At 59.8% G+C, this 13,489-nt stretch overlaps 1 protein-coding gene across 5 annotated transcripts in view; it reads left to right on the forward strand.

Annotated features, from left to right (window-relative positions):
• PACSIN2 (protein kinase C and casein kinase substrate in neurons 2) overlaps window positions 1–10,411 on the forward strand; it is a 132,038-nt gene extending 121,627 nt beyond the window's left edge. For 4 of the 5 annotated variants that reach the window (XM_047786063.1, XM_047786064.1, XM_047786066.1 and 1 more), the window contains 5 exons: window positions 49–169; window positions 3,107–3,228; window positions 5,130–5,252; window positions 5,627–5,823; window positions 8,680–10,411. In XM_047786063.1, the coding sequence (XP_047642019.1) occupies window positions 49–169; window positions 3,107–3,228; window positions 5,130–5,252; window positions 5,627–5,823; window positions 8,680–8,792 (676 nt within the window). In that variant the 3' untranslated portion in view covers window positions 8,793–10,411. The remainder of the gene's footprint in view (window positions 1–48; window positions 170–3,106; window positions 3,229–5,129; window positions 5,253–5,626; window positions 5,824–8,679) is intronic. The other variant, XM_047786067.1, reaches the window with a different exon arrangement.
• Window positions 10,412–13,489: the final 3,078 nt, after the last annotated feature.

Below are 13,489 nucleotides of genomic sequence, written 5' to 3' on the forward strand. Positions count from 1 at the left end.
TGGCTTTCCCTTCCTTCCAGAAGAATCATGCTTATCTCTCTGATTTAGCTACAAAAACATTTACCATGACCTGGAGCAGAGCATCAAAGCTGCCGACGCGGTGGAGGACCTGAGGTGGTTCAGAGCCAACCATGGGCCAGGCATGTCCATGAACTGGCCGCAGTTTGAGGTAAGAGGAGGCTGCCCCTGTGGCCTGTTGGCCTGGGCAGGGCCTTGGCCCACAGGGTTGAGCTACACGCCATCTTTCTCCTGCTGACTCAGCGCCGGCCTGTGCCCTGTTTAGAGGCAGCCTTTCCACACGGCTGCCCCCAGAAACCAAGAGGATGTTTAATGTTCTGGGGGCTTTTGGGGCGCCACCAGAGAGCCTCCTGAATCTCTGGTGAAAGTGCAGTTGTGTCTGTTGCCACTGAGAAGGCCGGCAGTCACGTGTTGACCACGGTGCTCCCTCGCAGTGAGTCCTGGGAGCTGCAGGACATGCAGGACCCCTGGTTCCCTGCTGAGCCCTGCAGGGTGGCCAGGAAAGGAGTGGCCGCAGTGCCCACGATGGAAGGGGAGCATGGCCGCCGCGTGTAGCTGTTCTTACCCTTCACACGAGGGTCCTTTCCTTATTTGCTTGTATAAATTCAGCCAACTTCGGTGCAAAATTAACTTTCCTCTTTTCCCCTTGTCATGGGTGTGGGCCATCAAATATCTCTACAAGGAAAATTCAAGGGCCTGGGGAATCTCAAGATGCTCCCAGCCCTAGAATTGGGTCCCCAGGTCCCACCCGGCCTCCTGACAGTAGCAGAGAAGGCAGTGGCCACAAGTCCTGCCACAAGTCCTCTGAGGGGATGGACTCTGCCTGCCTTGCGGTGAAGCAGGGGCCGGGAGGGCCCCATAGGGCCAAAGCTGCTGCCTCCCCCAAGGAGGTGCCCGAGGCCACCCCCTCTGCCTTGGGCTCAGACCACGTGGCCTCCCCTGGCTCAGCCAGGGCCCAGGCTGCACTTAGGCCCCACTTCACCACTTAGCAGCTGTGGGATGCTCAGCAAGTCCTTGACCTTTTGTGAGACTCGGTTTTCCCGTGTGTGAAACAGGGACAACCAGAGCACCATCTTGGTGGCTGGGGGACTCAGTGACTTGGTACATACTGGGTATTGCCCCAGGCCCGCCGCACAGAAGCCTGCTTGGCCCCATCTTAGCCTGTAGTTTTGTCACTCCTCATACCTCTGCCTCTCCTGTCTGGAGTTTCTCAAGAAAGCTTCTCCAAATGATGGGGTCCCTGCACCTGAGCACCGCCCCCTCCCCACCCCACCCCCTGCACCGTCTTTAGGACATCTGCTTCCAACAGGGGCCACAAGCAGGCTGTGCCCCTTCCTGGAGGCCCTGGGCCAAAGCAGAGGCCCGGGCCGTAGCAGGTGGAAGTGGACCTATGGGAGAAAGCACACGGCTCGGCCTCTCCTCCCCCGGTGACAGCACGCGGGGTGGAAGCGAGCCGGTGATGCATCCCGTGTGCGCAGCCAATCCCCCGGCCTGCGGGGCTGTCTGCTGCTCTCAGGAGCAGCTCAGGGAACCCTGTGCTCTGGACCGCTGGCCGCCCCCCTGGTCACTTAGGGTTGTTCGTCCCTACTTGGAGAGCAGGTGGTCTGGAAGGGAGGACTTGGCGGGCAGTCTCACTGGGGTGGGTACCTGGCCAGAGCCCATGGTGGCCTTTCTCTCTGTGGGTCCCACAGGCCAGGAACCCATGCATGCAGTTCCGACAGGGTCATGCACGACTTTCTCTAATGAAATCACTTGTTTTTATTTTCCATGCCGCAAGGACGAAGTAAGTTCCTATTTTATGGCTAACTTATTGAATTCCCAGCCTCCTGCATTGTGTGTTCAGCCCATGTGGCTCATTGTGTGGTGTCCCCAGCCTGGCTCTGGCAGCATTTGCTGGTTAAAGAACTGTGGCTGCAGTGTAGCCCAGCTGGCTTTTTGTCCAAGTTAATGGTCCCTTCACAGCCAGCCCTGTGTGGGCCACATCCACCCTTTCGAGCCATCCTGTCAGGGCACACTTATACTCAGAAGGTCACCGTGGGGACTCTGAAGTTCCAACTGAGTGCACAGTAAACTTATTTCAGTTAAGAAAATAATTAGCAAGTAGGTGACCTAAGTCTGGAGTCAGGGGCCCAGTCTGCCACAGCTCTGGGTGGACAAGTCATTCTTCCTTTCAGTTTCCTCATCTGACACATTGGTAGGTTAGACCTGATATTTCTAAGGTGGCTTCGAGCTTTGAAATTCCTTAACTACATGTGAGCAGAGCTGTGGGCTCCATCGCCCCAAATGTAAATCCTGTTCAAGTTGATGGGAACGGATGGAAGGGGCACCTGGGCTGGGAGAGGAGTCGTTAAATGTGTGCCCACAAGGGCTCTCCTGGAAACGAAGGCCCTCCCAGGGGTCCCGTGCTTTCAGTGCAGTGGATAGGAGCCTGCTCACGCGCTGCAAAGTGGTGAGCCCTGGCTTTGCAGGAGGGCGTTCCTGGGCAGCCGGGGGCCAGAGCAGCGCTGCTCCTCGGAACTGAGCTGTCGCCCCAGCAGCAACGCCGGCCCCTGACTTTGGTTGCACCCAGGGCCTGGTTCCCACACTGCAGGCTGGCTCAGGCCCCGCACCCAGCTCCATCACCCTGCTAGGGAGCGCACAGCTCAGGGCCTGGACGGGAGGGTCCTGAGCCCTGAAAGCCAAGCCCTCAGAGGCTAGGCTTGAAACCCTCGAGGAGACCTGGTGGGGCCACGGCCTGCTGGCCTGAGGGGCCGGAGGCTGAGTGCCCTGGGGGCAGGGGCGGGATGGAGAGGCTCCCCGGGCCTGGCACGCAGGAGCTCTGCCTGTTGGTCCAGGTGTTCTCGTCATCATCCGTCCCTGGTGCCAACCTCCAGGCCCCCTCAGGAGTCCCCTCCTTGCACAATGAGGAGGGGTCAGTCGTGGGTGTCAGGAGCCTGAGGTCTGCGGGAAATAACGGGGAGCAGAGGCAGCGAGGCTAGTGGTCACTAACTGTGCAGGATGGACCACCGGCTCCCTGGATGGGGTTTTAGACGGAGGCGGCTGCAAACAAATGAACTTCCTGCTTTCTGTCCCTTGGTACCATTGCCAGGAGTGGTCCGCAGACCTTAACCGAACTCTCAGCCGGAGAGAGAAGAAGAAGACCGCCGATGGTGTCACGCTGACCGGCATCAACCAGACGGGCGACCAGGCTCTGCAGAACAAGCCCAGCAGGTGGGCAGTGGGGCAGCCTACGTCCTCTGCAGAGCCGGGGTGCCCCACCTGGGACACCAGGAGACTCCTCCCTGGGGCCTTGCAGGGAACCCCAGGGCATCTTCCCACACAGCCTGGGTGCCCGAGCCCTGCTGGGCAGTGGCCCAGGGGCGTCTCTGGGGAGAACGATCAGTCCACCTGGTGCCAGAACTGCAGACAGATCCAGAGAGGGAGCCTTTGCCACAAACGTGCTTTAGGCCCTGAACGAGGGGAGGATCTGACGTCAGGTGTGGTCCCTGCATGTCCCCAGTGATGCACGCGGCCAGGGGAGGTCACTCTGGGTGGTGTCCTTCGGGTGGTTTCAGGTGTCCTGGCCAGGTCTGTGCTTACTTCCGCTGGTGTGGATTCGGGGCGGGGGGCAAGTGTCCCCTCTTCCAGATTAGCTCCTGGCTGAGAACGCTGGTTACTTCTGACCCACTCTTGGCTAAAACTGAGCTTGGATCGAAGAGGTGGCACTGAGGTCATTAGAGCCCCGTGGGGAGCGTGTGCTAGAGGCGGCCTCAGAGGTCCAGCAGTGAAGCGCGGTTGCTCTCTGCAGAGCTGAGGCTGCCTCCTGCCACATGGCAGGATAACACATCTCAGGCTTGCGGCTTCCTGGGAAGGGTCAGCGGTCAGGACACGTTCTGGAAGCCTTTCTGTAGCCCTGGGCTGCTGACATGGCTGGTTGTCATTCGGCTGCTGTGCCACTGGCTGGGCAGGTGGGCTTGGTTAAGTGACTAGAGCGGTGGGCACCGTGCCGGGAGTCAGGCCAGCACCTGTGTGACCAAGGGCGGGGGTGGGGAGGTCACCAGCTCGGCTGCCCAGCCCCAACCTCCTGTCAGAAAGCAGCTGGAGAAAGGAGGAGCGAGGAGGGCCTGGTGGCCTCAGATACGTGGCCCAGATGGTGGGGGCAGCAAGCAGCTTAGGCCCAGGGCCCCTTGCTAGGCCTGAAACCCATGAGGCAGTTGCTGCCACTTGGGGTCACTCTGGTGGCATTTGAGGCATTGCCTCGCCTCCCCTTCCCCGCTCTGACGCAGCCATGCACCCAGCACTTTGTGTGCCTGCTCCGTGCTGCCTTGACTCAGAGGTGGAGGTGGTGCTGGCCCGGGGAGCCCTGCCCGGTGCTTGGTGTTCCAGGCCATCAGCCCAGAGGTCCACAGTGGGGTCCCCAGGCTCTCGGGGGCCTGTCTTATGTCCTTAGCACCTGTAGTCACTGCATGTCGCTGCCCGTGGGTCTCAGCCCTCAGGCCAGGCTGAGGTCAAATTTCCTTGTCCCTCTGGGCCTGGCACAGAGTGGGCAGTTGATTAGTTGTGCAGATGGGTTTTCTCTGGAACATAGGAGGGCTTCCTTCTTTCTTCCTAGAAAGGGCTATTCAGAAGCTCTGGTTCTGATTTGGGCAGTTGCAGACCCAGAAGAGGCAGGGTGGAGGCTGCTGGCCGCTTCTGTAGTCAGAAGGAGAGGGCACGCTGTGCTGGGGGTCTGGGTCACTCCAGGAGCCTCCCCGCTGTCGCTCTCCCCCCGCCGTCCTGCCGGTCTGCTCTCGGCAGCAGGGACGAGGCCAGGCGGGGAGAACCATGGACAGAAGCCCGGGCCCAGAAGCACTGGTGCCCAGCAGTAACCTGTCCCCACCCCGGGCTCCTTGGGTGTAGACACAAGGAGGAACCTTGGGAATCTTGTTCTCTCTTAGACGCTGTAAGTGTGTTTAACAGTCGTGCTGAGCGCTTTGCTAAAGCCGTCCTTCTGCTCAGACAACATGTTCCTCCCGTTTGATGGGGAGCCGATTCATCCCTTCAGACCCTGGCCCTGTGATCCTGCAGCTGGGAGCGCTGCAGGACGGGCCCGCTGAGCTGGGGTCCCCTGAAAGCTCTCTCTCTCCCCGTAGTGACCTTAGTGTCCCGGGCAACCCCGCACGGTCAGCGCAGTCACTGTCCAGCTACAACCCCTTCGAGGATGAGGACGACACGGGGAGCACCGTCAGTGAGAAGGAGGACGTTAAGGCCAAAAAGTTGGTGAACGACCGTTTCCCTCTGGTTCCCACCTCGCTCGCCCTCTGTCTCTCCTCTCTCTGTCCAGGGTCTCCCCCTCGGCACGCAAAGCAATGCATGAGGCCTGCAGAGGTGGCCCGGCTGCCCGCGGCTGGACTCCCGCCTGCTCCAGCTCTCGGGGAGGGGGCGCCAGTTAACCGTCTGTGGTTGCTTTTCCTCCGCCCTGCGCGGCAAGACAGGCCTGCGGGCCGGGAGCCTGACCACGCAGAGCGGCTGCGGAAGGAGTCCCAGCGCAGCCCCGGGCTCCCGCGGCCTCCCCGCCGGGGACCGAGGCTCCAGGCAGGGCCTCTGCCGGCCCCGTGCTCAGGGCCCGCGTGTCAACCCTTTCTTGCAGTGTGAGCAGCTACGAGAAGACCCAGAGCTACCCCACGGACTGGTCAGACGATGAGTCCAACAACCCGTTCTCCTCCACCGACGCCAATGGGGACTCAAATCCGTTTGACGAGGACGCCACCTCGGGGACAGAAGTGCGGGTCCGGGCCCTTTACGACTACGAAGGGCAGGAGCACGATGAGCTGAGCTTCAAGGCCGGTGGGTGGGCTCCCCAGCTGGCATCTGGGGCACTGACTTCCACCCTGCAGGGGAGGCTGCTTGTATTCGGTCTGCTACAGTTCGCACTGCTTTTGTGGCTTGTGGCTCCCCCCCAACCCACCCATTTCAAAAGTAGCAGATGTTCAGCCCCACAGCTTAGCAGACAGCGCGGCACCCACGTGCCTTTGCCCAGGACGCCGCCCCAGCAGGGCTGAGGGCCGCGCACGGGAAGTGCTGCACGCCAGGCCACCCAGCCCCGGAAAAGTGTGTGGTGTGCCCTGGTCTGCAGAGCCTCATCTCAGGGCAGCACCTTCCACACTCCACCCTCAGCCACGTGGTGTGCACGCCTACCACCAACACACCTGTGTTGCCGGTAGCTGAAACCCTGGGTTTGCGGAATAGTCTGGATCTGGATTTATGTGAGCTCTGCGTGTGGGGATTTTCTTTTCTTTTTTTTTTTTTTAATGCTGGTTGCTATTCCCCAGAGTGGTTGCAGCCCTCTGTTTGAAAAGCACTCTCATGGAGCCCTTCCAGAGAGGCTTGATCAGCCTGGTGCCATGCGGGCCCAAGGGGAGCCAAGTTCTTCCCTTCTTGCCCTGCCCTCCTCAGAGTCACCCCAGATCCAGCGTCCACCCCTCCTACTTTGTTTTCAGCACGGGCTGAAGTGTGCCCTCCGCTCTCCGTCTCTGGGACCCACCCCTCACGTCCCACCCCCAACCCCAGCTGGGGGCTGTGTCTGAAGGCCACCTTCTCCCCACACTCAGGCCAGCCAGCTGTCCCCAGACCCTCCACCCCAGGCTTGGTCATCATCGGGCGCCTCTGGCTGGTGGCAGAAAGTTCTTACGTGGCTCTGAACACCTTTGTTGAGTTTTCCAGCATCTTTAGTTGGGGTTGTTTCCCTCCTACTTTGTTTGTTGATTGATTTTTTAATTTCTCATTCTTTCTAGATCTTCTGTTGGGTTTATCAGCAGTTTTTTACTTTTTTTAATGTTTTATTATGGTATGATTTGTTCTGTGGATTTCTGCTGTACAGCAAAGTGACCCAGTCATCCATCTATACACACTCTCTTTCTCACATTATCCTCCGTCATGTTCCGTCACGGGCGACTGGGCACAGTTCCCTGTGCTGTGCAGCAGGATGTCAGCAGTTTTCAGATTTAAAACGTTTACTTCTGCTCTCAGTGGGTCATCAGAAGCAAACTGAAATGAATGCTTCTAATCACCAGTTTTCATTTTTATGCCTCAGAAGGTTCCTGCTGGTTTGGTCTCTTTTCTGTGTTGCTTTCTTCCCCCGATGTGACCTCCCCCGCACCCCAGCCCATGTGCGGCCTCCTTCTGTCTTTTGCTCTGGCCGCTCTCTGCTTCTGGGCCTTTGGAGACGGTGCAGTCTTCACGTGGTGCACCTGTCACCTCCCCACCATCTGGGAGCCTCGCCACGCGAGGGCCGGATGCGAGAAATGCCACTTGTCATTGTCGGCCTGCTAGGGGCAGGTGGGGGAGAGGATGGGCTGTTACTGCAGCCCCCGCACCCGCTCCTGGTGTTGCCCAGTCAGAGCTGCACGAGCCTTGGTGCTGACAGAGGGGCCCGGTACCCACGGGTGGGGGGCAGGGGAGACACAGCTGGGCGTCTCTCACGTAGGCATAACACCACTCAAACTTGCCAAGTGCTCGTTACGTGCCTGGCAGCGTCCCAGGGCCCTTTCGTGTATGGCACTTAGTTCTCCCAGCGCCCCCGGCCCACAGATGAAGAACCCGGGCAGGGCCTTCGCCAGGTCTCCTGGCGCAGGAGCAGCGGCAGCCCCGGGTATTGGCCCTGCAGGCATCGGGATCAGTACTGCTGCTACACAAGACAGAGAGTCAGGGAAATGTTGCGACATACGTCAGAATTGCCTGAGGGAGAAAAAGCAGTTAAGCCTGAAAAATGGACCAAAATGCCAGTAAGAAATACAGAGCTGCAAACTGAACAATAAAGACAACAGCTCAGGCGGCTCGTCTCCACCGTTTACCACAGCTGTCTCCGCAGGGAGGTCGCGGCCAGAGCACCCAGCGGCTCCTTCCCGTCCCCTGGCTCTGGGCTGCTCTGTCCACCCTGAACAGGAGAACCGCAGGCCTACACTGTCCTCCAGCTCAGCCCGGGTCGCACTTTTGGTCCTTGTCCCCTGGCCCGCCTCCTTGAGGGACCAGGGATCCACCGGCCCCTCTCTCATCTCTCTGTCGCCTCTGCTGCTCAGGGTCATCCTGCTTCAATAAGCAAAAGAGAACTCAACCCGCGAGAGCACACAGAGCGATGGGGAGGCTCCAGACCGCGCCGGCACTCGGTGTGCCGGGAGGCCTGGTTCCTCTAATCGGGAGACGGAGGCCCTGAGCTCAGTGCTTGGGACCGAGGGTCGGGCCCGCCTCTCCCGCAGCCTGCGTCCAGACCCAGACTGAACGAAGGCACCGAGGCCAGGGCCGCGAGTGCTGGAGGAGAGACAAGGTCGGGCGGGCCCGGCCCAGGGCACGAAGGACGGCAGTACGGGGACCCCGAGGAGGGATTCCTGGCGCGGTCAGGCCGCACGAGTCCAGCAGCGGTTTCTGTGGGAGTGTGGGAGCCCCACTGGCACCTGAGAGAGGCTGGCTTTAGGGTCACTGTGGGAGAGATGGGGGTCTTTCAATCTCTCAAGAGCCCCTGTGGCTAAACACGCAGCTGCACATGCAACTTTGAGAAAGAACCAGCCCCTCAGCCCCTGTTGCCCCAGGAGAGTGCCCGCCCCTCCCGCCCACCTTGGAGACTCTGTGGGCCCAGGGTGGGGGCTGAAACTTGAGGGTGGCCCTCTGGACCCTGGTCACTAAGGCCACTCCCTTTTTGTCTTGCAGGGGACGAGCTGACCAAGATAGAGGACGAGGATGAGCAGGGCTGGTGCAAGGGGCGCTTGGACAACGGGCAGGTTGGCCTGTACCCAGCGAATTACGTCGAGGCCATCCCGTGACAGGCCAGTGGGCTGGCTGGCAGAGGGATGGAGGCGGAGGTCCCAGGAGCTCTGTTAGCCATAGGCCCCGGGCAGCGGCGCCTCCGGCCAGCCGTGGGGGCATCCACTCCTTTTCCTGCAAAAGATGATGGTTCCATTGCTCTTGGCTCCATAGTGTCTCTTGAAGGCAGACGAGCGGGTCCTTTCAGCTGGGACTCGGTGCAGATGGAGAGATCTGAGCACAGGAAGAAAGACAGCACAGCAGACATGGCTGGGCCCCTCCCCTGCCCCCGCTCCCCCGTGCCGTGTGCTGGCTTATCATGGATCTGTATGTTCTTGACCTTGTCCTTCCACCTCTCTTCCCAGCCAGCGGCGGGCTACACTGATTCTGGTTGCACCAGTTACTTTTTCTGACAAGTCCCATCACCTGCAACTTAAATGAACAAATTTACATGCCGTTTTCTGAATGAAGACTTGGAGGTTTTTAATTTAAAGGCTGTGTACAGTTATAGTTTTTTATGTACCTGTTCTTCCATTCATTTATCCTTAAATTATGGCACAGATCGATGTACACGAGTCTTGAGGAAACAGCTCTATTTCCATGTTGTACTGTCAACCAGCCGTGCCACTGCCTGGGGCGAGCTGCAAGGGCTGGGAGCTCGCTCGGACAGACGATGTTTAGGCCAGAGTGCAGCGGGAAGGCCGGAACACATGGCTGGGTTTCTGTTGCGATGCTCTCCGCGTGTGGGGGGTCCAAATGGCATTTCCGGAAGTAACTTAGGTAGTGCTCGCTAAAGTCGCCGTATTTAAAAACTATTTTCACTCTTACTTGTGCTTAATACTTTACTCTTACAAATTAACGATTTCATCAGTGACTTGAAAGGTTAAAAATAAAAAATAAGACTAACTTTGCAAGCAAATGCATCTGTAGTTGAGATGCTTTGTGTCAGGCTGTCGTGTCTTGGTGTATATCTGTACATACTATTTGATATTCAGAGAATCTAAAGAGCTCGTCTACTGTGTTAATGAGATTTAACAGCTTTTGAGAGTGGGTTTAATTTGTAAACTGCTTGAAGACCGTGCGTTCAGGCCCAGGCGCTCGGGCTCCAGGCCTCGGGGAAGCGGAGCCTGCTCTGGGGAGACCTGTCCTCACTGCCCAGCTGCGGGGCCAGCTTCCAATAACCGCCTTAGTCCTCTCCGCGGCAAACACTGTACAAGCTCCTGTGTCCTTGCAGCAGCTGCAGATCTCACAGTCGCCCGTATCCCTCTCGAGCAGACAAAAGCTGGGTCTCACCACCCAGCGCAAGGGTCTCCTCCGAGTGTCCGCAGCCATCAGGGAGCAGGAAGCTACACTGTAATCACAGGGCAGGGAGGGAGGGGAAAATCTTTATTTTTCTCAACTCGGACGTTGAGAAATGGCTGCCGCCATCACAAGCTATGCATTTTGTTCAGTGTTTCCAGGGAGCTTGATGTCTTACTTGGAAAGTGGATGTGTGTGTGTCTGTCATGAAAACTTACCAGCAGAAATCCTCATTCCTTTGCTACAGATTTACCAAAAAATTGTCAAGTCTTTGCAGTGTAGGAGTTTCTTTAGAATGTAGAGTATTTTAGAAAAAAACGTCAATAAACAGTTGATCTCATGAGTGTGACCGTCCGTGCCGTGCGTGTGCCTCACGCTCACATCGCCTGTTAGACGTGTCTTCACGGGTGTTCACCTCTGGAGCCAGGCAAGATCCCAGGCACAAGCCCACCGCCCAAGGCGCCGTGTCTCTGTCCCATTGGCCCTCCCAAGCTGGAGGTTGGGGGTTGAGGCACCTGAACCCCTCGGGGTGCCTCTCTCCTCTACACCCGCTGCAGTGTGGGCAGCAGGCTGGTGCCCCCCCTTCCCCCTCCCCCAGGCCGAACAGCAGGCCCAGACCAGGGGGCACTCACCACCTGAGCCCCCCGAACACTTCCTGAGCGCCCGCTGTGCACCGGGCCTCTCAGCCTACACTATCTGCCAAGAACCTCCCCGTCTCCAAACATGCCCCGGGGGGCTGGGTGTCCCCATGTCCATTATACAGAGGTGGACACGGGCTGCAAGGGCCAGTCTTACCCAGGAGCCCCAGCTGGTCCGTGGCACCAAATAAAATCCCCCAAGGACCCCCCACCACCACCCTCACTGGGGTGACCTGAGCCAAAAGGAGGCTGGGGCAAAGCGAGAAAAGAGAGCTGAGGGCTGCCCCCCGCCCCGCCCCGGTCAGGCTCCCCGGGCAGCGGCCTCGGCAGTGTTCCTTTGCCCAGCCCCCAGAGGGCCCAGGACGGAGCCCTGTCACCCACACCCGGCCTGATGGTGATGGGGCCCCTGTTGCCCACTTCTGAGGAGGAGCTGGAGCCCGTCGCAGCTGCACGTGGCCCAAGGCAGACAGCAGTTCTGCCTCACCAGCCCAGGCTCCCTCAGAGAGACCCGGGCTCAGGGTGAGGGAGGGGTGACAGCGGCTCCCGGGGCCTGCTGGCCAGCCAGTCCTGGCACTGGCCCAGCTCCTGCACCGGGATGCCAGCCCACGGGGGAAGCCCAAGTCGCCCCATTTTGCAGAAGACACCCTAGGCCTGGAAACTCAAGTTCAGTGACGTGCCCCAGGCCCCGTGACAGTACCGTGGTTCAAATCCACATCTGCGGGAGTCTCGAGGGGAGAACCCCTCCTCACTCCCTCCACGAGCTGATCAAAAGCCGGGGGCTGCGGAGGAACCCTCCAAAGTCAAGGTGAAATACCGTCTGAGTGAAGCCCTTTTCTCAGCTCCCTGTCATCCTCGGGGCTCCTGCAAGGAATCCTGAAGGGACCACTCACTGGCCCCCGGCGTGTCCTGGTCTCGGGGTGAGCTCAGAAGCCTTAACCCTCTCCTCTGGGCCTCGTCTCCTCCAGGCAAGAGCGATGCCTGCCTCCCGGTCGGAGGCTTAGAGTAAGGGGTGAAGGGCCACAGGTGCTCAGGAGGTGGTAACTTTTCCCGTGAGTATGCGTGACACCTCATCCTCCCCGTCCCCAGCCAGGACCCTCTGGCATCCTTTGCTGCCCCTCCTGCGCCCCCCGCGCCATGCTGGGCTGCCAAGTCCTCTTTGCTTTTCTGTCCCCTCCCCACATAGCCTGGGCCAAGCTGCCCCTTCTCCCCCTGGATCACTGCTGCATCCACACCACCCTCCGGGGTCCCCGGGGCCCTGAGCAGCCTGCTCCTGTCCCCTCTGAGGGGTGGGAGGGGCTATCTCATCCCTCCATGCTACCCAGTAATGCCCAGAGGGCAAGCAAGCTCTGGCCCAGTGACCAGGACAGGGCTCTGATGCAGCCACAGCTCAAGCTAAAACACTGGGTTCTTCTGAGGAGGAACAGCGCCAGCCCGTGTCCTGACCCCCCTAAACACAGGCACGTCCCCCCCCCAGGCCTGGCCTGGCCGCCTCTGGGTGACCTGGGGATCTGGGCTGTGCCAAGGCCTCAGGTACTAGGGGCAGGCTCTTAGGGGGGCAGCGTACAATCCATCAGAACAGGGATGGGGGTGAGAAGGGCCCCCCCTTGTTCATGGGGAAACTGAGGCGAGTGAGGGGAAGGAGCGATGTGCTCGTGGTCACAGGGGAAGAAGCTGGGGGAGCTGAGCCAGGCCTGGCAGGGAGTTGGCCGGCTCCCTATTTTCTGTTCCTGGCTTGTGGTCACCCACCAGGTGTTTTTTGAGCACCGACTGTGTGCGAGACTTGGTGGTGCCAGGACAGACGCGAAGAAGGGCCCACACTCGCCTTCGGCCTTTGGCCTTCGGGAAGGGTCTCCGGAGCTCAGGGAGGGAGCGGGTCACTCTGGGTGGGAGGGGCAGAGAGGAGGGTCTCCTGAGTGCACGTGGAGGGTTCTGGAGGGCAGCCCACAAGTCTCAGGAAGTGAGGACAAGCAGAGCCTCCCAACCCGGCCCAAGGCCCTAAGCGGGGACACGATGGGGTCCTTGCGCTGTTCCCCCACCTGCAGCAGGAAGCAGCCCCGCCTGGGTGGGAGGTCAGGCTGGCCGTGGATGGGCCGGGGGCCTCCACCCCTGGGGGACTTAAAGCCTGAGCAAGTGCCCGAGCCTCTCTGAGCTGGGAGTCTGGAAGCCAGAGACCTTGCCAGGATGACGCCCTGCCCCGAGGGTGCCCCAGAAACTAGCTCTGGTGCCCCCACCCCTTCTTACAGCCCCTGTGCTCTCAGGGTGACAGCTGCCCCCTCGATGCCCCTCCCCCAGACCTGTAGGAGGTGTGGGCCCCTCTCTGGGCCTCAAGGCTGGATCTCCGTGGCCTCCATTGGGGGAGTGAGCAGAAGGCCAGGCCACAGCACCTCAGTGGGGAGACCTGGCGCTCCCTGGTGCGGGGGCCAGACCTGTGGCGGGAACAGACCCAGGCTGAGATGTGAGGCTCATCCCCTGCCAGGAAGGGCCACTGCCAAGTACAGGGCCAGGGGAGCTGGGCTGACCTGGCCCTGCTAGGGGACAGGCAGCATCTCAGCCTGCCACTTCTTTTTTTTCGGTCTTTTTAGGGCCACACCCGAGGCCCTAGGTTCCAAGGTGCCTAGGTTAGGGGTTGAATCAGAGCTGCAGCCGCTGGCCACAGCCACACCACCACCAGATCTGAGCCGCGTCTGCAACCTACACCACAGCTCACGGCAATGCCGGATCCTTAACCCACTGAGTGAGGCCAGGGATCAAACCTGCATCCTCATGGATACTAGTCAAAT

The sequence above is a fragment of the Phacochoerus africanus genome, chromosome 7 (genome assembly GCF_016906955.1).
Source record: "Phacochoerus africanus isolate WHEZ1 chromosome 7, ROS_Pafr_v1, whole genome shotgun sequence".
Taxonomy (NCBI): domain Eukaryota; kingdom Metazoa; phylum Chordata; class Mammalia; order Artiodactyla; family Suidae; genus Phacochoerus; species Phacochoerus africanus.